Source organism: Seriola lalandi, unplaced genomic scaffold, assembly GCF_002814215.2.
Source record: "Seriola lalandi dorsalis isolate HSWRI2012SDOR001 ecotype SW California unplaced genomic scaffold, Sedor1 jcf7180002054256, whole genome shotgun sequence".
NCBI classification, from domain to species: Eukaryota; Metazoa; Chordata; class Actinopteri; order Carangiformes; family Carangidae; genus Seriola; species Seriola lalandi.
Window position 1 is genome coordinate 120034 of NW_019524809.1, and position 26246 is coordinate 146279.

Sequence of the window (26246 nt, forward strand, 5' to 3'; positions counted from 1 at the left end):
TCTTTTCACACACGTTATAGATGTTATTTTAATAGGTGTTCAAGAAGTAATAATTGCGTCAGCAGAAAGTGTAAAAGGAATAATAGTTGCATCAGCAAACAGTGTTATGACATAGGAGTTGTGGATGGGGCGGGGTAGGGATGATGGGAGGTTGAGGGATCCCTCACTAAGCAGGGGTTCCAGTAAGGCTGCATATAACAACTGGGCTGTAACAATCAAAAAACATATCTGTCATGATGATTACCAATAAGATAAATTAGATTAAGCACATGTTGTACAAACTATCAGAGGAAAGAGACTCAAAAGATCTGGCATAACCTCCTCTATACAAAACAAAAAAAAAACAAAAAAAAAAACAAAAACAAATCAAAAAATGAAAACCATGATCTACATTCCAGTAAAGGGTAGATAATCTTATACATGTTTATGTATAAATGGATGCATATTCAGTTGTATATTTCATTTTTTTTTATTTGACTAAACCTATAAAAAGGAACAGTAATAAATAAGTTGAAACTCAAGCATTCAGTTGTTCTGTCTGATTGCAGGAGCGTCCCTGTTTCATAAACTGTCCTGAACAGACTTTCACTTTTACTGCAAAAAGAAAAAGGAGTAGCAAATCAGGGAAAGCTATTGTCCCACCACTCAAACTGCAAGAATCTCTAATTTTTGTCTCTCTCTCTCTCTTATTAGTCTCATGGATGCTCACATGGTACAGAAAGTCCTTTGGACTTAAAATCTCCATACATTTCCATTGAGTTTGCAGCGCAGCACCTATCCTGTCATGAGAATGGTTGTAACTATGCACCTAAGGAACAGTATACCATCATAGCATACATACAGTACAATCAAGACTGAATTAGAAAAATACAGGTACAAAATGATTACATTCAAGAAGACAGTACTAGCACAAAGGGTATTATAGTCATTTAGGTAACTAATATAGGAATTTCAACTTTATAGAAGCATTTTCTAGATAGAAAAAGTGAGGGGTAGGGAAATGACAGTATTATGGCTGTTTTGTAGATGTGTGGATTTGTTATTGACTGGATTCTCGCATATATAATAGTTAAAATGCATAATTTCCAGAGTGGGTAAAAATTATATATTTTCTTCAAAGACCATGATCATTTTGGTTTGGGTCATAAGGTGCAAATACTGTATACTAAAAGAGGCATTGCGTGGTGCCCTTTTGTTGCACTTCATTCCAACTCTGGGTTCAAACACCAGGGAAAAGCCCATTAGATACACAGGATGAATTGTGCTGATATTGTTACCTGAAGATTTACACACTTAGAAAACGCAGTGCAACTGTTACGCTAGCTTTCTTTGCTTTTGTTTTTTTTTTTGTTTTTTTTTTTTTTTTTTTTTTGTTGTTTTTTTTTAAACAGGATTTCCATTTGAATATACCTTTTCCTTTTCTTTGGCAAATGTCAATAAACTCACTGGCTAAAAGCAAATATATCTCTATTTTGGGGGAAGACAATTTCTTTGTCTTTGCAAAGAACTACACTGATGTCCACCAGTGGAAGAACTATACAGTTTACTGTTGGACGATTTCATCCTTAATGTAACTTTATCTCATATCTGAAAAATATCTGCCGTTTTCTATTAGATTATCATAATGCATACTGTTTTCTTAAAATTAACTGGGAAACATTTGCAGTTGGTTTGATATATTTTAAGGACAAATTTAGAGAGGAATTATAGATTTCTTTTGCATGTAACTATTTGCACACAAAGGCCAACATTAGAAAACATTCCTACCATGTAGCAATGCTTTGATTTAGGAAAAATACTCTTTTTCAAGATGCATGAGTTCTCTAAGACCCATTCATTTCTTATTTGTTGGTCCTGTCATTAAGCACTTTTCACACATCTTAACACATATCCGAGAAATGGTGATGCAGTCGCAGTCAAATACACTCCTTCAGAGTTGAAAAAACAAGTTCATTGTCTAGAGATGGTGCATTTTATCGCAGTGCCCATGTGCTTAGCAGGTAAGCATAGATGCATTAATCGTCTATGAGCTTGGTCTTTTTTGACAACAGTCTTAATCCAGTAAACTTGACCTCAGGAAAAACCATTTAAGTTCATGAAGAGGACCTAGTTGAAGGAGCATCAGAAATGCATATACTTCAACAGAGGAACAATCAAACAGAGAACAAAAAGCTATAAAAGTTATAAACGTGACGCATTCTAAAATGTGATAAATTAAGTATTGGTCTACACAGAGGAACAAAAGGCTGCTAGGTAAGGAGGAAAGGGGTATTGCTAGGGAGTCTGTAGTTCTCAGTTAGCCTCCACTATCCTGTGGCAGCTCATCCAGGTTCCTCCAATCCTTGGGAAGACAACAAACCTGCAGTTTAACTGCACCTGTCCTTGTTTTTCCTCATTACTCCTGCTGATAAACTGCAAACTGTATGGCCAAGACAGAGGCATTGAAATGGAATGATTCTGACCCAACATCAACACAACAATGCCAAAAATAAAGAAAAAAAATCTGCATCTATATATAAATACTTGTAAAAATCAAAACATCGATTACATGTGACCTTTGAGTAGACCATTACTTGGCAATAAAATCTCTAAAGGCCAACAGGAAACAAATGGGGAAATTATTGTTAAATGCCTTGTCTCCATAAGCTTTAAGAGGAACCATAGCATAGTGCAGTCTGATTTCAACAAATTAAATCAAATCAAACCATACAAAGACAGAAAATCTTATTTATGCTTTGTGTTTTTTTCCAAATTGTTCATTTTATGAGACATGACGAATAAAACTGTTTCACACAACAAATGATCTGTTTACAAAGCCCTGTTCTTTTATGTCAGAGCTTGTGTCTGGCTTTAGCCAGGACACTGAAGACACTATTGAGACAGGCGATACAGTAAGAAAACTGTGAGTGGTGGAGACAAGGCATTTTATCACCCTTCCAATAGCAACTCAAACTTCAGCTACAAATGAGTGCAGTGTTTACATAAAGAACAACCAATCAACCAAACAAACAAAAACCTAAGAAGTTGCACACAAGTAATTGACCTTTCTAATTGCTACGCAAACTGCAATAAGATCAAGTATCGACAAAAACTGCATTTTCACTATTCAAAAATGTTACACTGACTTCAGGACTGTGATGGCATTGAGCAAGAAGCTGGTTGAGGGCTTTGTGGCGGCAAACAGGGTCTAGGTGGGAGGGTTAAGGCTATATTTGAATCACTTTCACACAATCTCCCCATCACGAAGCAGTTTTTAAGCCAACCTACTGTTTCAGAAGCCTGACACAGGGACACTGTGAGCCTACTGCTAAAGATAAACAGGACAAACAAACATCCTCAGCTATAGTCAACTCTAGTTCAGATGCAAGGGTATGCACAGGTTTACTTTTACACATTCAGTCTAACATGATTACTTGTAGCTACCACATCCTGTTTTACAGTAGCATCATCTTAATGTACATATCAAGTACTCAACCATGATTTCTTTGTATTTTGGATAAACCACATCAGTGTACCACAGGGAAACACTAAGCAAGGAGTTGGTAATGGATGCCTATCAATCATGATTATTTACCCTGGTTAAAGTCATTTTGGGTTGAAGCTGGAGGGAGTGGAAGGGATAAGAGCTATTCAGATACAGAGGTATTCTACCGGAGGTGCAGGGAAACTCTTCAGTAGGTGTGTGTGTGAGGTAAAAAGGTGACAGAAAGCTGTGTTGCATTGTTGGGTTTTTTACCTACCTAAAATGCCGTTTTTTAAACCACAAGACTTTAAAAATGGCCTCTATTTGACAAAACAGTGTACAGTAACCCATGACAACCATTTCTACAGGGGAACCCATGCACTAGGGGACAGCTTGGTTCTTCCACAGGCCCTAACAGAGCATCTAAGGGGGATGAGGACTTCAGAAAGGCATCCTGCCTCAAACCAAAGGAAGGCTTCAGGAAAAACACTGAGATAGCGAGGAGCAGGGAGGAGGAAGAGAGGCTCTCTGTCCCCCACCGTGAACCCAAGCTCAAGCAAATTCACCACATGGGGGGAGGTGGAGTCTGTCCAAAGCTTCCCGTTCAAGTCTCCCTTCAGTGTGGGCTTGCCACTGAGGAGAGTAAAGCTCCACTGCCAATGTCCAGGTTGTGGCTTCTCTTAACAGCAGCAGAGTTTCACTGATCAGCGCAGGAGATGAGGACCGGAGTCTGGGCAAGTTCTTTCTTCTGACTCTCAGCCAAGCCTCTCTGGCCTCTGCAACAGGACATTAAAGAGTGTGTTCACATTTATTCAAATAGCTGGCGTCTCTTTGAAATGAAAGCATATAAGGCTTTGCTTTAAAGTGCTGGGCCTGCTGTCTATTCTATCAAAGCTGAGTTGCAGAGGTTCATGATGGCAACTCACACACTGGACCTCATGAAAGAACATTTGCGTATTCATTACCCTAAAGCTCATTTACTTTTCTCTGTGAGGTCTGTTTGAGCATTCCAGGTCAGATTCAGCAAACTTTCTTACATGTACAAACTTGTTGTAAATTGTTTGTTTGAACCTGATGAGCTCTTCAGTTACGCTAATAATCAATTCTAACACATTTCCATTAAGACCATATGTTCTTCTACATTTGTGGGCAGGTTTCATTGACAAAAATGTTACTAAACAGTTAAAAAAAGCTCCACATTGTAGAGCTTTAAGTCCCACTGTCAGACATCAGCAAATTGTCATATAACATACAGTATTTAGCAGTGTTACAAGTCATATTAGGAAACCTGAAAGCACCACAGTGGAGTCACAGAGGCGTATTATGACAGAAAATAAAGAGAAAATGGTTTGGCATTAGGTTAAGCAAGGTGGTGCATAGCTAAAAAGTGAGGCGGTGATGGATGTATGTATGTAAAAATGTAACTGTCATATAGATGGATGAGAGAATACATTTAACCTGTATCTAGATGGTCTGCACAAAGACCATCAGGTGGCTGTTGGCACTTTCCTAACAACTACCAAATTGACAACAGTTATATAGTGCTTTTCTACCTTAATGGACAAAGCACTTTACTATTTGCATATCATTCAGAATTGTATAAAAACTCTATACGTTATCACATCAAAATTAATTTTTATGGTAAGTTATAAAAAGCAGACTATCTGCACGACAGCACAACCATGACAGGACACCTAAAACTTAACAAACCTATTTTATATTAAAATGCTCACATATTAGTAAAAGAATAACATATTAGCTTAATAATAGGTCCACAAAATAAGATACAGCCTGTGCTTATCAGCAAAACTCTAATGTGCTGTTATTTATTGTTAAAGTGTTTATCTCCCTCTACTGAAACATTGTGGTACTGCATTTTACCAACTAAGGCGGCACTGACAGGAAGTAGCCTGTTCTTTTCCCAAAAGCAGCAGTGGTCCAGTTTGTTCTAGCTTACTGAGTGGCGATGCCAGTAAGTATTTTTTATAATTATTTTTATTTATATTACAATTACTCTTGTATGGCAAATAATTACTAAAGCATAGATGTTGATTGCAGCATGTAACTTCATGTTCACCTTATGTAGTTGAAGCCACTGATATGCATTTAAAAGTAACAATGCCTACTATGTATGTTTAGGTATTTTACAGTTTAGCTGACAATTTGTATGTAACAGTTCATACATAGAGAACATTACATTAAAAGCATACCATGTATATGTTACACTCTACTCAACTGTATTGTATATAAGGTATAAGGCTGTGTATCCACCTGTGAACATTTTCCATGGCTGCTACCTCAGCGAGCGCTGCCAAGCTGAAGAAAGCAGGTAGCTCTTGCGGTACGGTGCTCCTCTCCGCCTCCTCTGCTCTGGGATTACTGTAGCACCCTTTTTCATTGCATAAATTCTGTTGGTGTAATGGCTTCTTATCCTGTTCCTGGTTCAGGTCCCTAGTTTTGTCCTCTGTAGAAAAAAACCCAAAAAACTCATGAATTCGTATTCATATTTCTGAAACAGGAGTGTGTTAATAATTTCACAAAATAATTGTTTTCCCCAAGTCAGGATTTTCAGTCAACTCAGAGTAACCGATGCATTGACTTTAGGTTGGTGGGGTCATCTTTAGTATATCAATTGGTCAAGTGCCTGTGACTTGCCCAAACATGTTTTAAGCCATAACTCAAGAATTCATGTGCTAATTATGACACAATTTAACACAAATTTATAAGTAAATGGTGAGGTGATGGCATTTCATATCTAAAGGGTCAAAGGTCAACTTCACTGTGACGTCATAATGTTCTGAAACACCTTTGACTATTATTCTACACTTTAACTCAGGAACAGAAGGGGAGGCTGTGACCATATTTCCTGCAACTTGACTGATTGGAGGACTACAACCACGAGCTGAGAGTACTGCAGCAGCAAAGTTTGTAAAGTTTACTGCTGCTCCTGCATTGCTCTGTGTATTGTGATGCAGCTTAAACAAGTGCAGTGAGTCAGCTCACAAAAAGAGAGGGGATTGGGGTTTTCTCAGCTAATAGTGGCACACATCTCTGCATCTGCTCTGTTACCCAGATGGAGGCTGTGTGAGACAAAATAAGAAGGATATTGTCTCATCCAACTTTCTCTTTGAGTGATCATTTTATAAGTAAATATAGCTGAAATCACAGAACAGTCTTTGTTTAGTGATTTTTGGTTATAAAATCAGGATTTTAGCAGCAGCTTAGATGTGACTGCTGGTTAACATGTAGGGCTCTATATTATGTATCCACAATGCATGGTCCAGAGTGCATGGCGCAAGTGCTTTTAGGATGTGTCCATGTCACTTTTGCTATTTCAACGGTAGAAAAAATGGTCACTTTGCCAGGCACATGGTTCAAAAGGGTTGTACTCTCTTAATTAAACATGGGAGGGTTTTGGGTGTAATATGCAATAAACCAATTGAGTGCCATCTCCCATTCCCTTTAAAAGCATGCACACCTTGAAGTATTCCTATTATAATGGTGCAATGTTTCACACAGATGCAGATTCTATTTGTGGTGAGTTGATTACATATTGTGACTGACCAGTGATATTTTATGTTATATAATGAGAAGTGTGAATAAACCTTTGGTAAATGAAACTGTGGTGCACAAATTTAGTTGACAGTATTTCTGTGGAGGATTTACCAGGTAGTGAGAAAGAATGCTTCTCTGCAGAGACTCATATGTCACGTCCAAGAGACATTCACGATGCATGGCAGTGTTGTTCAACACACAATATGCTACAAAGAAGAATGCTTCAGTAGGCTGTATTCTAATGTTCCACCTGACTTATCTAAACATTTAAGCGGATTTTAGCTCACTCTGCTTGTGCGTAACAGGCACAAGCCTGTTGCACGATGTGCCTGTATAACAGTCAACGCCCATGGGTGCTCAGATGAGCGCAAGTGTATAGACACAGCAACATAAACACTGGACAGGAAAATGATAACTGTGTCAGTCTGAAACTAGCAAAGACCCTTTGCTTTGTGCCTGGTGTAAGATAGGGCCTGTAATCTTAATGGGCTGCTTTTTAGTCACTGTTTCATATGTGAGCGCACAGAGGAGGAGAGAAGCAAACAAATAAAGAGCTGAAATCAGCCTAGGCTGAATGCTGATATGATGTGATGAAGTCAGTTGTTTACAGCGGTTCCACAACAGCTTTCAACTACGTCCTCAATCATTGACCGTACGCAGTCCAGCCATGTACTAGGTTTTGACCTAGTCTTGTTAACATACAGTGGCAATGCAATGTAATCTCGTACTGACTGATCAATCGATCAATCATTCACTCACCCTCAGCTGGAGATACACTGCCATCAGCTGTGCGTACCAAGTGTGTGATCTTGGTCTTCCTTGCCTTCCTCTTCTGGCTACCAACTAGCATCTCCATACTAGTGGTGCCCTGGACATCTGGGCACATTATGGCAACTGGGGCACATGACTTGACTTTTGTAGCTGAATCCAGTGTGGCGGAATCACTCTGTAGCACTGCTGTGGAGAACAGGTTCATAGAAACAGATTTCAGTGATTTGACTTTTGCACAGATGCAGTAATTAAGATGAATACACATAGTGTATGTCATAGTCCTCTTAACAAGAACTTAAGTTCTTTATTCATTTGTTTAGTGTCACTGTAATCTAAACAGATGAAAGATATTGTTTGCACATAGGCCTGAGCAGCTGATTCTTGTTAAAAGATTTATTATCAATAATAGCTATTTTATTATTATTAATAATAATAATAATAATAATAATATACTGAAATATTCTTTATAGTATAAATAGTGCAACTTGAAACATATAATCTAATACATAAATTACAGATTTTTTAAATCTCAGGCTTGTGACAATGTGAACGTAAATTCTCTAATTCAAGCTGCTCTTCAACCAAACTTGATTTTAAAACATTTGTTGGTCTTAACAGTGTTGTTAATGAGTAACTGTTAAATTCATCTGTTAAATACCTCTAAACATGTTCACACCCCTGCTATAATGCACAAACATCAACATTCTAGTTCACCTTTGTCCAATGCACCTGGTTTCTCCTTTTTGTGTTTGTGCTTCCTAACAATCTTGTGGAATGAAGTCTTTTTCTGAGATGGAGATGGCCCTGATATAGCAAAAAACAAAGAAAAAAAGAGCATGGAAATGCTGTGTTATGGAGTCCAAATGTTTCTGTTTTAACAAAGAGAGAACTGGTGCTAAACACCACAGGTGTGGAAAACATGACTCTATAAACAGGTGTAGGGTGAGCTATGGATGACATGAGAGGATATTAAAGAACATTGTGTGGAGAAATCTATGACTTTGCTCTTACCTTTTCCGACTTTAGAAACTTCCTCTTGGACTGTGGAGCTGTCAGTCTTCTTCTTCTTTGCGACAGTAGCCCCCTTCTTATCAAATGTAATTGGACTATACTGTGGTAGGCTGTTAAATTTCTTTTCAAACTCCTCCTCCAGTTTCCCTAGGCTGACAAGTGAAGTTCAGAGTTTACATGACTGAGCATATAATCAATAGCCTAACCTCACCGTAAGAACAAGGCAGATGTCAAACAATACTACAAGTTATACATTTACTTACAGAGACCAGTAAAGTCTAAAACAGCAGCCTAAAGCCCCCTTCAGACAAGACTGACATTACAGAGGGTCAGTGCCAAAGTATTTGCTCAACTATCGTTCTGAGCAGCATTTTAGCCATTGGTAAATTGCAGGGGCAGACAACAGTATCCTGCAGGAAAACCATTCAGCAGGCTTGTCAAAAGGTTTCATTTAATATTAATATTAGTTTTCTAAATATATTTACTGGTAATTAAATTATTTACACAGACACTTGCAAACTAGTCATTGGCCCTTTCTGAATGATGTTATGCTCTTACTGTAAGAGAGGGATTGGTTTCTGTAAGATAAGAGTTAAATACTTCTTCAATATACAATGCAAAGGTCAGCATCATTTGTAACATGACTTAACATGAAATAACAGCCCATTTGATGAGCTTGTAGGTTTTTTTTTTTCCTTTTTTCTGACTTAACATGAATGAACTGAAAGTTGCATGTTTGTAAATATTTAAATTTTGCTATCAGGTTAGTAGTAAAATCATTTTTTTGAAAAACAGAGGCTTATTGGAGGTGTTATTATAACTGAAGTGTGCAAACATGTGCTGCATATGGGATTAAAATCAATGACCAATGCATCTAATATTACAGTGAAATTACAGTAAACTGGGTGTTATTCTCAGTTGTGACTAATCCTGCCAGGCAGCTGGAATTCTCACAACCAAGAATCCATCTTTCCTTCAGGCTCGAAGCTATAACTGAACCAGAGCGGTTCGGACCAATCAGCATCCTCTAAGAGAGGAACTACTGGCAGTTATGGGCGTAATAAGTGTGACATCAGAGACAATTCTTTAACAACAATGGCGGCTCATAAAGAGGTTAGCGTAGATGCTGCTATAGCATCAGTTATCTTAGAACCATAGAGTATGTTTTCATTCAGAGCAGAGAGCAGCATTGAGGCTTCTTCACGGAAAAGATGTTTTCACTCTTATACCAAAAGGCAAGAGTTTGATTTACTAACTGGCTCAACTGGTAGTGAAAAAACTGGGAAAGATGCAGAATCTGACTGCCTGAAGCTAGCCTGTGAAAGATGGTGTTAGACAGATGGTTCGTCCATTAACCTGCCAAGTATTTTTTCCTTTTTCAGACAGTTTCCAATGAAGCCTTCCTAGATGGTTGTGCGTAACAAACCATCTGGTGCATCAGGTTAGATAAGTGTTAAGTTGAAGAGCAAAGAATATACAGTATATTGTCAAATATTTAAGATTTTCCATCGTGACTTTAATACAAAGTCTACAAAAAATGATACTCTAAAAAATGATTGCACAACATAGTGCTAAGAGGAGACCTGACTCACCCCTGTGAAGATTCATCTTTGGACTTGGACTTTTTCAGCTTCTTGGGGTTATTAGGCCCCAACTGTGGAACTGTCCAGCTGTCATCACACCAGTTTGCATCATGATCAGAAGCTCGGAAAGCTCCTCTTTTACCTGTAGACATCATCCATTAATATTCATTAACCACATATCATACACAGACTATTTTATGTTTCCTTCATTCATTAATTAGCCCATGAATCAGTGGATACCTCGGTCAATATTCGCTCTCAGGGAAGTCAGCATCCCCTCAGAAACAAGGGTTTTATATAAGGCTCCTTTACAGCTCCGCTCTGATTTCCTGGAGCCGCGGTTCTCTGTGTTGGACTCACAGATCACTTCGCTTTGCCTCTCCTTGCCCTTGTCCTCCTCTTTGAGCTTAGTAGGTGAGGGGCTGCCAGGGGAGTGATGGATTTCTACCATGCTGCCCTGAAGGTCTGTGCTTCCTAAACTTTCATCTGCTTCTGTCTTGGGGCTAACGTGACTCATGTCTTCCTTCACGTCCACCTCAGAGAAACTGTACAGGCCATACTGCCCGCTGTCTTCCTCCATCTCCTCCTCTTTTTCTTTCACAAAGGTCTTGACTTTGGGCTTACTCTTCTTCTTGGGAAAACCAAGATTCCCACCGGCAGGACTGTTCTGGATCTTCTTCTTGGGCTTCTCCTCATTGTCCTTCCAGGCCCCTTTGGCCACTGCTTCAATCGTGCTGAAAACACTGTCCACATTTGATTCTGCATGGTTACACTGTTTGATGATCTTCTTTGCTGGGCAGGGGTTCTCGTTGTTATCATTTGACTTGGCCATCTCCTTTTTCTTGCTCTTCTTTTTGACACATGCATTTTGGCTGCTGAGTTGTGGGGGAATGACATCAGTGGAGGTAGAAGTGACAGAGGAGGGCGAAGGTAAAAGGGCTGATGTGTGAGGGGAGGGAGGAGAGTTGTCATCGTCTGCTTTCTTCTCCTCGATCTCTGGATTGACTGTAGTTTGCTGGAGAGAGGCTGCAGAGGAGCTGTCCTCTGGCTGAGATACAACTGTGTCCATCTTTCCAGCTTCAGACGCTAAGCACATCTTACCAAACAAAACACAAAACACTTAATCAGTTGAATTGACAGCAATCTACAGTATGCTCCTAATATTCCATCTCTTCATGTTATTTTAGTAGATATTTATATAATATAATATATGATTTATATGGATATAATGATCAGTTCATCAGTTAAATGTGATCTGTCACCATTCATTGTTAAATAAACTGCAGTACACACACAGTTACAATTTGAATTATAAAATTTACTGTTGAGAATATGAACAAAAATGTCTATGAAGTAAAGGGAACAAATGTCACTAAAAGTAATAAATGTTTGCTTTCAGGTAACAGGGACTGTTTTCTAGTTGTAGCTCTTTCTTGCAACATGCAAACTCACACACACAGAAACAGTTTTACCATATTTCAGCCTTGAATGTGAAAGATAACCAATGGTGCAGTCCAATCAAGTAAGTCGGATGTTTTCATAGTATAACGTTCTCACCAGTTATCAAAAAAAGCTGCAGGGAGTTACTTACCTCAGCAAGCTGGAAGAGAGCGGACTGTCTGCATGGTTTTCCTTCAGGCGCCGCTGACAGAGATGACTGTGAACACACAGTAACATCCTTTGTTAATGAGGCTGCACTGCACAGCTTTCTGCATATACTATTATTATTATTATTCAGAAATATTCCCTTTCTACAACAATTTTCACCTTTTACATTATTATTGGAGGACAGAGTGAACATGGGGCCTGCACCATGAAATATGTTCAGCTAAGTCTGACTCTTTAGGTTACCTGGCTTCACCCAGCCTAACATCAGTCACCAGGGATGACTGGTATCATGAAGCTGGTTACATGGACATGTTTACTCTGTGTTTACCAATCCAGCTGTGAGTGTGTTCATGTGAAAGAGCTGTGGGTAAAGTGCTTAACTGAATAGATGAACAGGGGATATCTGCCGTATCACTTGATTATAGTGACAGCAAAAATGATATTCAACAAGCTAAAATATATATACAAGATAATCTCATGATTCCAATAGAACAAAGAGCTGCAGAAACACTAGACATAATTCCACATATTAAAAGGAAAGCTCAGGCTACAGTATAAGTACACAATGTATGAGTGTGAATATATGCTTTTAGTACAGAATGTGTATCCTTTCCTTTTTTGTCTGATGAACCACCTATAAAAGTAATGTCATCTATAGTCAAGGGAGCTGAATGAATGAATGGATTTGTTTGATTAAAAAAATACAGACAACAGTGTGCTGCAGTCACTACATACATTAAAAATTACAGCAGATGAAAACATAATAAAGTCTGAAGGCTATTTCGATTGTGATCCTACTTAAAAGTATATGGATTATTTTTCTAATAAAAGACAACAGGGGGTTTAGTTTTCATTTCCAATTATCACAAATAAAATAATACCTCATGTTATTAATAAAAGTGTAAAAACATTGACACTATCAGGAATCCTCTGTTTGTTAGAAGCTCTGTTTTAAAACCAGAGTGAACACATGGAGAGTCTGGAACAGCAAAGTAGTTCAACTTATCTATAACACGTCTTGTCATCTATTGCTCTGTATTACTTATCAATTTATTGTTAACTCTTTTGTCCCTGTCAGGACCCTGCAGGAATGATGACTCTGGTTTTCCAGTGATCTGATTGGTCAGTAGTTGGGCTGTTGGAAGGTTTTGATCTGATCCTCTGAAGTTAACCTGCTCTGGAACAGGTTACCTGTGCATCATAAGTTACCATGGTGATCTGACCCAGTTAAGAGTGAGCCTGCTTCATGAAACCAGAAAACCTGAATTAAGCCCAAAGAAGTGCTGGATAACCCACTAATCTCACTTAGGGGCACTGACTCCTTCTGTTGTTTGCTGATACTGACTGGCTAATTGATGTCATCCGTTTTTTCATGAGAGTTAAATACTGAGATTATAAAATACTTTATGTGTAATACTGAAATCTAGTCTGAAGGTGGTGCTAAAATGGCTGTGCAGAATTCTGCAAATATTAAATTTTGCATGAAAAAAATGAATATACTATAATAAAATCAGACTTTTGTTTGCATTTTAACTCACATTGGATATCTACCTCACCTAAATGTCATTGAGTCATTCTTAATTAAATCAATAGCCCCTGCCTTGAACGGGCTGTGAAGTTGCACCTTTATTCTGCTTTGCTGTTCTGTATTAAAGATACGAACACAGAAGGGTGGGGGCGGGAGGGTGCATTACTGTTCCACCTTAATTTTCCAGCAGTAGAGGTAGTAACTGAGCTGGATCGACGTCAATGTAAGGGAGAATGGGCATGGTGGGATAGGTGCCAACGCTGTTGCTAGACATCCCACCTCTGATTCCTGAATGCCAGTATGCTATCTAAACTGTAAAATTACACATCATGCTGAGGGGTCTTCTTAATGGCACTATAGCAGGATCTCTGTACGAAAGTGGCTAATAACAACTGAGCGTTTCCTACTATGATATGCCAAAATGTCTGCGATGAAAAAGGTCTGTAGGGCAGGTTTGTTTGTATAACAACTTTTTTAAAGTTGTCTATGCATATTAACAATACTGTCATGAACCAAAAACTAACTAGTCATGATAAAGACATACAGTCATCGACAGATATGGATCTTTCATGAACTGAAATCAGTCATACCTCTGCCGGTGAGGAGAGGGCAGACTTGACCCTGCTTTCGGTAACATCAAGCACTCTGTTCGATTCTGTCCCAGACATTATCTGTAGATTGAAACAGATTAAGCAAAAACAAGTCAGTTCTCATGTGAGCTATTAAGTAAGTCGATGGGTAAGTGGGATCAACCAGACAAACACACAACCATTAACCTTGGAGAAACTGAGGAAAGCACACGAGAGTAAAAACTATTTTTGAAGACAAATTTTTTTACCAAAAGTAAAAGTAGAATGGCCCATTTCAGAATAACATATATTACATTATTAGATTCTAATCATTGATGAGTTAACATGTAATCTAAATCTGCAAACTAACCAGTAACCAAAGCTGCCAAATAAATTCAAGTGGAGTAAAAACTCCAATATTGGATTCATAAATGTAGTGTTGAAAATTATAAGAAGTAAGTCAAGTACAAGTACAGTACTTCAGTAAATGTACTTTGTTACTTTCCACCACAGGTTACTGTAATGTGCAGGACAAGGTATTATGTTGTTTTTCAATGGTGATGTAACATATAACAGGTCTTACTATTTTTTACCACTGTACACATTAGAGTCTGGTCAGATCCCATTAGTGTGACAACACGACCTCTGGTCTAAGATACTGTATACAGAGTACAGGAGGAGGAGAAATATGGTCTGAGAACACACCTCTTCTTTGTCTCCTGAAAAGCAGTTCCCTTCGCTGGCTGTGTTGGGTAAACTAGGTTTCGTGCTGGAAGGGATCTAGAGAGGCAAACAAGACTGGGGTTAACTCAAAAGCATAATTCAAAAACCATGAATGGTTTTTGTGTAACAGATAAAACTAATACCCATGGGTGCATCTTTGTACAACATGTGGATGTCTGCACCCATGGGTGGCTTGCAACAGTGACCTACCTCCCTGTTCGTGAGGGCATGTTCTCCAGCTAGCAGCAGCATGCTAAGGCCTCCCATCTTAGTAGGATCTGACAATGAACGAGAGTAGTTACAAAAACAATACATTTTGTCACGTTAAAACAAACTAACAATGTTTGATTATACACACCTGCCATGGCAAAGTTTAACTGTGGCATGCTGTCAGTTTTGGGCACTTTTTTGGCAGTGGTTGAGTCCTTGGATGAGTTGGAAGATAAGGACCAAACTTTTTTGCGGGGATTGCTGACCGGCTGACAGGAGGGACTCTTGACAGGTTTGCTGGTGGTGGGACACCACTTGTAGCCTGGGTTTGCCTTCATGAAGGCATCCTTGTACTGAAAGAACATGCAGAATTGATTTGGTACCAGCAAAACCTTAAATGGATTCACACCATCAAATCTATATCAAAGCATTTCTCGATTTCTCTTATACTACTGTATATTGATGACTGATCAAAGTTCAGGAACAAAAACATCCATGAGTAAAATTTATCAAGAGTTTAAAGATTTAAAGAGAGTTAAAGCTTCAGCTAATCTGCTTCATCAGGACTGTGTGAGTGTGGTTTTATGAGATTTGATGGACAGTCACCTGGCAACATAAATAAACAAGCAACCCAGCAACTGTCGTCACATTTTGACTGTGTCTGAATTCACTAGTCCCCATATAAAAGACACTCAACAGTGTCTATATATAGAGAGTTTAGACACTAAATCATTGTTGTTTTGCATCAACCCTGACAGTGTAGTGTAGTACGATTATAAAATTTGGTTTAGTAAATGTGATGCATTGCATTATGGGATATTTGCCGATGTTGCCTGCTTTTTAGTCTCATTTCTATCACTCCTTTTTTTTATTGAAGTTAGCATGATAAACAGCAAGCCCTGGTCCAGCTGGACCATCTCGTCATGTTCCGTTACTGAATTTCTGTAGCAGTCTGCCCTGAAGAAGTAGTGCTGCTCAGAAGATATATTATAACCTCTGGTATTATAAATGCAACGATTGCTGAAGCTCTCGGCAGGAATGGTAAGTAAACAGTTGTCAATGCTAACGTTGGCTATGTGGCACTGTCAAAACTTACAAATAGCTCCTTTTAAGGTCATTCTTCTCTTTGACGCAATATTGATTCTAAGGGAGGCTCATGGGAGTTTTTGAGTTGTTAACAGGCCCTAATAACTTCTAATATACATCTAGCATAAATCCCAACCTGAACAGACCAAACACTTTTCTTTAATATAATTTTTAACTAAGAATTTAACAAAGGAAGCATGAATAAGAAAGTAACTGTTATAGTTACAATTATCTATTGCTAATTAGAGTTATTTAATGCCATGATGTGAGACTGAATTTGCACACATTTGGTGTGCTACCTTAACTGATGTTATACACACTACCACTACCAAATTGGACCTCTGTTTTAGCAACATGTGACAATGTTTTTCTCTCTTGTTTTGGTTTTTTATTTGCTACTTATTTCATATCAAGCTGGAATAGTTCTTTAACTCACTAACTTAACGATTCACTATTCACAATAGTACAGCTCTACAGAGAGCAGAAGTCGTGACGTCACATCCGGGCTACGCTCTGTTCCACTAGATTCAGTAACTCAATACAACCTCTCCTTCAGTATTTATTTCATTGGTCTTTCTGTAAAAATTGTGTTCCTGGGATTTACTTTCCATGTTCTAAGACAAACTGCCATCTACATCACAAATCTACAGCTCCCATGAATAAACTGAAAGTGTAACTTGATTTTGTCCACATCCATACAACTAACAAACTCTATTATAAAATAATTTTTTTTTTCAACTTCCTAGTTGCAATCTCTGCTGTCTAAAAGCTTCTACAGTGTTCAGTCCTCTCTGTGCTGATATTACAGACATGTATGCGTTAACAGTGGATTCTTCTGTTGAGCTGTGATGTTCAACCTGCAAACATCCAGCACTTATGGGAAAAAAGTATTTCTTAAAGACCACTAAAAAACATAAATATTGAATTAAAGATATAAGATAACTTTCCCAAACCCTACTAACCTTATCTAAGCATATGAAAAGTTGAAACATATGAAACGTATGAAACATATGAAGCTCTGTTCCATGGCTGTTTTTTAAATATTAGTTCAATGCAATTTTGAATGATTTTAACTTCTGGAACAGAAAAAAAGTTTGGCAGTTTCCACTTTCTATAAGAAAATCGAGGCGCACTGCACAGAAACTAATGCACCTGACTGTCAAGTTACTTTGGGGCTCAAGTTACTTTGGGGGCTACTATAAGAGAGAGTTACCAATAATGTTAGTAAAAGTGTAGAAGTCACAGAAGTCTCACCTCCTTGGCCATGTCAGTGTATTTCTGCTTCTCTTTGGGCTCCAGCACAGCCCACCAATCAGCCAGGATCTTGGTGGCCCCACGGTTGTCCAGACGAGGGTGTTCCTGCCGCACCAGAGAACGGTGGCGTTTGCAGAAGAGGAGGAAAGCATTCATTGGCCGCCGTGCTCGTTGTTCATTTGAGTCCTCCTCCACTTCCTCTGCTGTGCTTCCACACTCAACCTGCGATCCCTGGTCCTGGCCACACAACACTGGCTGCTGATAACAAATCCATAAACCTTTAGATGTTGCACCATGTTTTCTGTCCCATTTAAGTGATAAACTGATAGATCTGTTGTTCAGTTCAGTGTTTCCCCTATTTACAATTATTAACGCTGCTTCAATGTAATGAAGTCGCAATTACATGACTTTGCAGAGGGCTATTAACTTGAAAGTGGAGACACGTGGCGAGACTGAGGTGAGTGGGAGAGGAAGAAAGTGAAAAAGAAAGAGAAGAGAGAGAAAGGTAGTAACTATGTAACTAGCTAACATTAAGTTAAATTGATTTTTTATGGCCTATTAATATTCACTCTGACCACTGGTGTACGACGAGCTCCCCAACCTGGTACAACAACACCTGGCATACAGGAATACATTGGAATTCCTGTGGGCTGCGACATAAAGTTTTGTCGGCCCAATCAGTGTCTCTACCGGCCCTCTCTGTGTGCCTGTCATTGGGGGTGCGTATGACAGTGTACTGCACTCACACACACACACACACACACACACACACACACACACACACACACACACACACACACACACACACATACAGCCCCCCCCCCGAACCATCCACCTGCAGGAAAAAAATCCTCAGGGAAACACTGTAGTTCATGGACCTGTGAAGCCATCACACACATGCACCTTCTCCAGCTCCTCTTCATCCTCTTCTTCTTCCTCCTCAGAGAAATCCAATGTCTTTTTGGAGAGAAGTGGGTGCCACTGCAGGCATTTACGTTTGGGGCGTTTGCCAGTGACCTCCCCTGCAACAGGTGGCTCTTTACCCCTTCCTCCACCCTTCATGGTACTACCGCACCTGTAGAAAAGGCAGATTGGGCACACCATCAGAACATGGACTGTGAAAACATGCATCTTCACGTGTATCATTAATGTCTTGTTCTGTTGTCTGATGAAAGCAGAGATACTTTACAGACATTTGCAAATGTGATAGTAATTACTGGTTACGTGCCTGAGCTGGACAGAAAATCTAAGGGTTTCAAGCTGTTAAATACGAATGGAATTTTTAAAGGAAATTATAGTTACTGGTTAAATGTTTTAATGTGCATATTTGTGCACATTAAAATAACAACCCAACAGACAGACCAAGTATCACTGTTATACCAGCAACAATATATATTACATAAAATTAAATAGGAATGTTTAATTAATGAAATTTAATGTTACATAATCTCAAAATCAGAGACTTGTTCTACTGTAGGAACTCTATAGAAATATTTACCATCAAAAATAAAACAAAAAACAAAAATACATTGAGGCGAAGGCAGTAAATTTAAAAAGAAAAATCTAATCCTGCTGGAAATCTCCTAAAGGCCTTATTTCCACAAAATTTTAATAAATATTAAGAGATATGTAACAAATTCAGTCTCAGTCCTAACACAATTATCAAAAATAATGAGCAAAATGGGCTGAATTTGTGAAACTGGCTTGCAGCTGTACTAAACGAAAATATAGAAACCAAATTGGGAACTGCTCCCTGTGTCTCAGAAACAAATTAAGGCTACATAAAATTGGGCTTGATTTGAAATAAAAATGTCTTTAAACCTCCGAATTACAGATTCGGTTTATATTTGGTTTAATTTAACATGAGCAAGAGAGCAAGTGAAGAAGCCAAACTATCCCCCCACTGACCATGATTTCATTAGCCTTAATGTACTACGCTAATTGTCTCCCTTAAGTTGCCTTGGAGAATACCCCCTACTGTGGGACCCATGAAGAAGAGCTGCAAAGGATGGTCATTTATAGCTCGTGGACTTGTTAGTGACTTAGATATGGAATTTAACACAGTGCACTATCATATCATGATCTAGAAGAACTGAAGAGTCTGCACTTGACATCATTACTTTAAAGGACAATTCTAATTTTTTTTTTTTCCTACACACTTGAGCAGCCTTATTTTGAAGCAGCAGCAGTCACCAGGATCTGTGACTGTTGGATAAAAATATCAACATGCAGATGTCTGGCACTTTGTTCCAGGATCAGTCTGAAATATTTCCAAGTAAACTGGTTAAAGAATATTCAATCACACTGAGCCATTAAGACATAGAGCTGTAGGAACAGGTACTCCATGCAGTTTAGTTGAAACTCCAAAACGTCAACAATAAACATAAGGAAAACCATCCTCTCATATCATAAACTGTGGCAGAAACAATAGAGTAATATTTATCTTAGCACTGTGGTAGATACAAAAGGACCATGTTTCTTTTTTCTCATTTTGTATCATTTTTTTAAAAAGTTGAGCAGAGGTTTAACATATGACGTCGATAGGTTTCTTACCTCACCTGCACTTCCACTTCATAAAAAAACTACGCTGTTGCCCATAAAGTTGGAATAATTTTGTTTTCAGACAAAATCCTCTGTTTATTCCTATTTAAATGCATCAGTAATCACTTTTGACCAGGTGCAATGATTACATTATGTGTCCCAATTACCCAGGTGAAATGAAATAAATCACATTGTCACAATCATTTCATGGAAAGAGGTAAAAAATATTTTATTCCAACTTTATGAGCAACAGTGTATATAGAATGTGATGTTTTATCTGTGCGAATAAATAAATGAAATCAAATCATGGAAATTCAAGACTTGCTTTTCTGCAAGTCTAAATTAAGACAAACACACTGTATATCATATAAGCATGTATAGTTATTTGTTCTGCCATACTAGATCAAATGTATTAAAATGCTTGTCACTGGATCTTAATCTTAGTTTACATATGCACATTAAAGAAAAGAAAAAGACTGCATTAGAGCTCCAACGATTAGTAAATTAAATGATTAGTCAATCGGCAAAAAATTAACTCAACTATTTTGAGATCATTCAATTCTTTTAGTAATTTTATCAAGTAAACATGCCAAATGCATTGGTCAGTTCCAACTTCTTAAATCAGAAGATTACTTTGCTTTTCTTTGATTGTATATCAGATATCTTTGGGTTGGATTATTGAACTAATAAAACAAGACGTGAATACATCTCTTTGAGCTGTGGTAGATTATGACAGACATTATAAGAGGCATTTTTCACTATTATTTGACATTTTATAGAAAGATCAATTAATAAATTAATTGAGCAAATAATTGGTGGGTTAATTGATAATGAAAATAATTGTTAATTGCTGCCAGGGCTGCATGAAGGTCTATATGAAGGACATTCAGCAGTTAGGCTGATGAGACCAGAGCAATTTTGAAATAATAAACATAAAACTGCAGGTTTCAGATATGATGTCAGTTTACATTGATACATGTATGTTTAATCGCTGTTATAGTCGTTTGAGATTGATGTACTACATTGTATTTGGAACTGGTGGTTTTCAAAAGATGTTACAAAACAATAAAGTTGAGCATAAAAAGTGTAATGTTCACATCTAGCAAAAAGACTATTACTTTTGGAGTTTGCAAAAAGTTTTTTTTCCTCCATTTTTGGAACTTTTGAGGGCACTATTTAGAACAGATGTTTCTCACTGAGAATTTGGTTTCTCAAATAAAATGGCAGAGGCTGAATGTAGTACAATGGGTAGGAAGCAGGGAGTGACGCAGCCCATAATTTAGTTTTTACTTCGTTATAAGGAAAATCATTAGTTGTATAACTGTTTCAATTTAAAGCAGAGTACACAACATCCATTAACACAAGCCCCAGTTGTGAAAAAAACATCAAATGACCCAATGGAAGGAGAGAAAAAAAAACCCACAACTAATAACTTGACTCTAGTAAAAAGGGTACAGAAAAAAAAGGCTTCTAATACAAAAATAAGTAATTGCTGTTGAGCAGTGGGTATCAAGCTCTTCTCTGTTACTGATCACGACAAGAGCTGCACAAGATCCCAGACAGACTCTGCGCTTTCTTAGAGATTTCCATGGCAGGTTTTGATTGTGAAAAAGATAACTGAACACAAACTCAGTGGTTGGTTCACTGCAGACGTCAACAACGTTGCAGGCAGTCAGTTCAATACTTACAGTATTTGAAGTGACTTATAAGTAAAATTTCCACATTTCAGAGGAGGTGGTTACATAAAGAATAAGGGAAATTGAAGACTTCATAAATAGTATGAAAATGCCACAGTACAATAACCAGATTTGTTGTATGGGCACTGTACCTTTGACCCTTAAACTCCATGTGTTTTGTAATTGAATGAAGTGTATTACTGTTATACTGATTATAGGTCATTCAGCAGAACACTGTCAAAATGTATATTTTAAAAAAAAAAACGTTGGGAAAGTAAAATTGCACCTGTCATCCTTTCACCTTGATGCACTATTCAGATTTTTGTCTGTAACAAATTAAAAACATGCACCTCATCATAGCCTCTAACTATAAGCTGCAAGGACAGTTTGGTGTTCTACACATGTACAAATCAGCCAAACATTCATAAAACATTCATAAAAAGAACTGTATATTTTTACTTTGTTGATTTTTATGTCTCAACATGTTTACACTAAAAATTACACAAATGAAATTTAACAACCAATGAATGAATGAGTCAATGACTGTATTCCTCTGAACATCATCCAGACTAGATGTCAGTGTTTGTATTTGTGAATGTCAAGTGGAAAACAGGGATACTTACTGAAGAAAAAACAATGGAAATGCTGTATGAATGATGAAGATGAATCTGCCACTGCCTTTGTCATGCAATGACGATGACCTATAAAATACAAGACATCCCTCTCAGTCATGCGTTATACTGTCATATCTGCAAAAATGTTCCGCCAACATGAGCTGGGCTGCGGGAGAAAATGTGTGCAAAACAACTTTAATAGAGCATTTCTGAGTGATGCTGCATAAGACAAGACCTCACCAGCCTCAAAGTACGTTGGGACATTTTGTCTGATCTGATTACTGATCATTTTAATCATGCAGTCGATCCGCCCTTGTGGCCAAAACCAAAACATGTAGGCCAAAACCCTACGACCATTGGATGTATTTCTCACAACATTAAACAGCCTTAATTTAGCAGGCATAGCTCCAGTATGCATTTAGCTACGCAGAAGGTTAGTTGTGTTCTCAGGTAAAACTGCTGATGCCCGATCGGACTGCCTGTGTTGGGAGTGAAGTCTTCAGTTACTGTATCGAGCTTCTCGCGCACAATAACAGCACAAGATTTGTCAGGTACAATAAACGATCCGTTCGCCTACCTACTGTGTTCCTACCTCTAAGCAGTCATTTTCACCTCCGTGCAAAATGTCGATCTGAGCTCTGACAAGACAGACAAGCCGAATGAGAGTCCATCTTGCTTTGGTTTGGAGGAGAAAACCCAAGTACAGTACACTAGTGGGGATTTTTGACTCCTGTCAAACTCTCCGGTGACAATGTCGTCGAAATGTCTCCCACTCCGAGGAAAATACATCCACAATGATTAATTAAACTGGGTATTTTCTGTCCAGGCACATGCATCTGTGGGCAATGTTTTGCTAAGCAGTAGCTCCATTTCCTAGCAGTGTTACTAGGAATAAAAGTAGCTAGTTAGCTTGCTAGCTCTACAGCCTGCTAACTGGACGTGTCACGGTTTTAACGTGCAATGGTTTCCAAACAGTACAAGCTTCCTGAACAGTTGCTGACAAAACTCATGGACTAAACTGGTATCAAAATACTTGTTTGAGCAGTTGCAGCAGGTCGTTTACATACAACGCAGGTTTGTGGCTATATATTTGATGCGGATGGGGGGGTGGAGGAGGGGGGGTCATACCACCTCACTGAGAAACAGTTGCTTTCCCATGTATTTTTCACGGCGATTTCAAACAGAGGTGAGGAAATATTTCAGCTAAACAGTAACAGTGACAAAACCGTATGGTCTACAACACTGGTTATCAATGAAATGTCGATTGGAAACAAACAAATTCAAGGGGAAGCCAGCAGGCGGACATCATGTCCAAAGCAGCGATAATAACAATTTTTCAGAGTGACTGACTGAGAGGTTGAGAACAGCGACGCAAAATTAATAAAACCACAAGTTCTCTGTGATGAACGTCACCTTGATGTCTGAACATACCTCTAATATCTCGCTCAAGTACCGGGGGGGGCCTCTCATCATTGGTGCCGTCCACCTATTTAACTTATTGACACATTATAACAGTTCAGCACTGGCTGTACTAAACACAGCTGCATCAAGTCTGGACAACTAACGGCACTCGGAGACCGGAAGCACAACGGTTTCTCACCAAAATAAAAACATTTGCACTTTCAGCAATAAAGCTCCAGACTGTACATGAAAACACCTAAGGAGAGTACAAATGGGATATGTCGAAACAAGCTAGTCCTTTTATCATAAACCAGTGATGATGGTTATTCTACAGTACAATCAATATACAGTGCAAAATGTGTCTCAATACATTTCATCTCAATAGATTGTTTCAGGAGCAGCATACGTGTATTTTAAGGCAGCATTTCTATTACATCCCAAACAAATTATTTAAAAAAAAAAGTATTAAGTAAGCCTGGTGTTGTAATTCTTAAGGGAGGGCAAGTATAATTATATAGCACATTTCAACATAAAACAGATTCATAGTGCTTTACATGACAAGAGAGGAGGCATTAAAACACAATATAAAAGAAAAACAAATTTAATATAACCTGACACACATACAGGATTTTAAAGGAATAAAATAAAATATATGAGGAAAATAAGCTAAATTAGAATAAGATATCAAAGGTGTTTATAGAGGAGGTAGAAAGTATAACAAAATACTGTGGTAAAATTATGGGCTCCAAGACAAAAAATCTTCTATTTTCAGATTACACAGATGGCAACATTATGTGCCCAGAGACCAGGACTACTATGCTGAGACTACCTAACCTAGCCCACCTTGTTTCTTATTTAACAAATCTGCAATTATCAAAAGCTAGATGCTCCTCATGTCCCCTTTATGCCTGTTTTGCTTTTGCCTGGTGATTACAGTTATAAATATGAACACTGGCAAAAGTAGTTGCACGAATACTATCTGCATCAACATCAATTCAAGTAAAAACTTTTATCGTCATAGTTTCAACCGGAAGTCATCTCTGTTAGTCTGTGTACATTGATAGCGGGAGAGAAACGCAGCACTTACTAGATGATGAATATTACTGTCGGTGAAGGCGACGCATTAAACGACCCCAACCCATCAAAATAACACAATATTGCGTTAATTCTGGCAGAAATACACACTTGTTCAGTCATACGATGTAATAGAAACCACTTTCGTTTTCCTCGAGATGGGAGAAAATTCTCATCTCAGCTATATCCCTCCCCTCCCCCGGTCTGCAAAGTGCTCATACCCGAACTGGCCTGTACTCGCTAACACCATCCCTGACCTAACTTTATCTTTCAGCTCTGTCCGATTGACAAAGGTCAGCGAAAGGTGCAGGCTACATTAGAAACTCCTGATAACGACTTACTAAACGCTTGATACAGTCTATCTCAGCTGAGTGAATACTTGTTACAGTATAAGCTTCCTGGGTGTTTGTGCTCGTGATAACTGTGAACAGTTGTTGCAGACATGTGTACCTGTGGTTCAACAGCACGTACCTTTCAGCTGCTACGTAGTAAACGGGTAACTACTTTCTCAAATCTTCTTTAAAACGTTTAGCCGTGAAATTACCAACAGTTCTGCAGCATACTGTACACAGTGAAAATATCCACCCTGTCATGTAATGCTGTACGTGAGTGGATACTCCTGTTGATGGACAGTCTGGTTTCACCAATGACACGCGGCGTTATATTCTAATGTTTTGAGATTAGTGTAACGTCCTCAAATATAATGTTCAGGACACGTGTGGTGAGTTTAGGCCTAAATAATACAAAATAACGGCAATATAAACTCAGTGAGAATGTGTAGTCTTCAGTAGTGGAACCACACTGACATTATGGTGCTCCATGGTGTATTAATCTCCTTAAGAATGCTTATAGCCTGTCCAATCTCAGGGTCTTACATTTTCTGTACAAGAGAAAGTAAAGGGGACATTTTAACTGGTAGGCCTAACTGTTCTTGTAAGTTTGATATGATATGATTTTGTCAAAGTGAGTCTGACCTGTTTGCTGGTTTATTGAATCAGTTAGGTATTTAGCTGAATGCCAATATTTTATATATATGTGTGTGTGTGTGTGTGTGTGTGTGTGTGTGTGTGTATAAAATACAGTCACAATATGCTTTATGGGAAATACCCAAGAACCCAACACATTATTAGAATTAAAAGGTAAAACAAGTTAATGACATTAATAATCATTTAGGTTGCAGCACAATAACAATTATATTATAATTGTATTATAGGAGGATTTTACTTTTTCAGGTTTTAATGTATTTTGTAGATTTTATAACACATGTATTCCACCTTTATCAAACTTCAGAATAAGGGTGATCTAGATTGTGAATACTTGTTTATGCCAGCACAACCTGACGGTGGAAGCAGAAGCCTGTTCAGTAACACCTGTGCTCCTCCTAACTGTGCAGTCAAAATGTCAAATTTAATTTGTTTCTGAATCTGAACTCTTTGAGTTTCTGCCTTTGGCTGATTAATATTCTAGTATTGATTAGTATTGATTAATGATGTGTGTGTGCTTGCGTGCGTGCGTGTGTGTGTGTGTGTGTGTGTCCGAACAGTATGACTAAAGTGCTGTACTGATAATATTGAAAAAA

The 26246-nt window shown here is 38.2% G+C and overlaps 1 protein-coding gene across 5 annotated transcripts; it reads right to left on the bottom strand.

Moving 5' to 3' along the window:
• Nucleotides 1-25275, bottom strand: bbx (BBX high mobility group box domain containing). 5 transcript variants are annotated; one of them, XM_087173553.1, is made up of 16 exons: nt 25139-25275; nt 22202-22279; nt 18265-18436; nt 17362-17619; nt 15170-15374; nt 15022-15089; nt 14794-14868; nt 14110-14190; nt 11975-12040; nt 10624-11479; nt 10393-10525; nt 8801-8952; nt 8504-8593; nt 7778-7975; nt 5735-5927; nt 1-4239 (listed from the first exon to the last, which is right to left on the bottom strand). In XM_087173553.1, the coding sequence occupies exons 3-16, from the start codon at nt 18421-18423 to the stop codon at nt 4161-4163; spliced, it is 2613 nt and encodes an 870-aa protein (XP_087029679.1). In that variant the 5' UTR covers nt 18424-18436; nt 22202-22279; nt 25139-25275; the 3' UTR covers nt 1-4160. The 5 variants fall into 5 exon arrangements, with proteins under 5 accessions (XP_087029679.1, XP_087029682.1, XP_087029680.1 ...); XM_087173556.1 differs by lacking the exon at nt 25139-25275 and adding an exon at nt 23624-23762 and having other exon boundaries at nt 7778-7972; nt 17362-17616; XM_087173554.1 differs by lacking the exon at nt 25139-25275 and adding an exon at nt 23624-23762 and having other exon boundaries at nt 17362-17616.
• Nucleotides 25276-26246: the final 971 nt, after the last annotated feature.

What these genes read in the sequence shown, in the direction of transcription:
- bbx (XM_087173553.1), bottom strand. Translation starts at nt 18,423, where the DNA reads ATGAAGGGTGGAGGAAGGGGTAAAGAGCCACCTGTTGCAGGGGAGGTC. An exon ending in CTCTCTTCCAGCTTGCTGAG is followed by an intron (nt 11,480 to 11,974) that starts GTAAGTAACTCC and finishes TTGTTTGGTAAG; the next exon opens with ATGTGCTTAGCGTCTGAAGC. An exon ending in AGTTTCTAAAGTCGGAAAAG is followed by an intron (nt 8,594 to 8,800) that starts GTAAGAGCAAAG and finishes TTGCTATATCAG; the next exon opens with GGCCATCTCCATCTCAGAAA.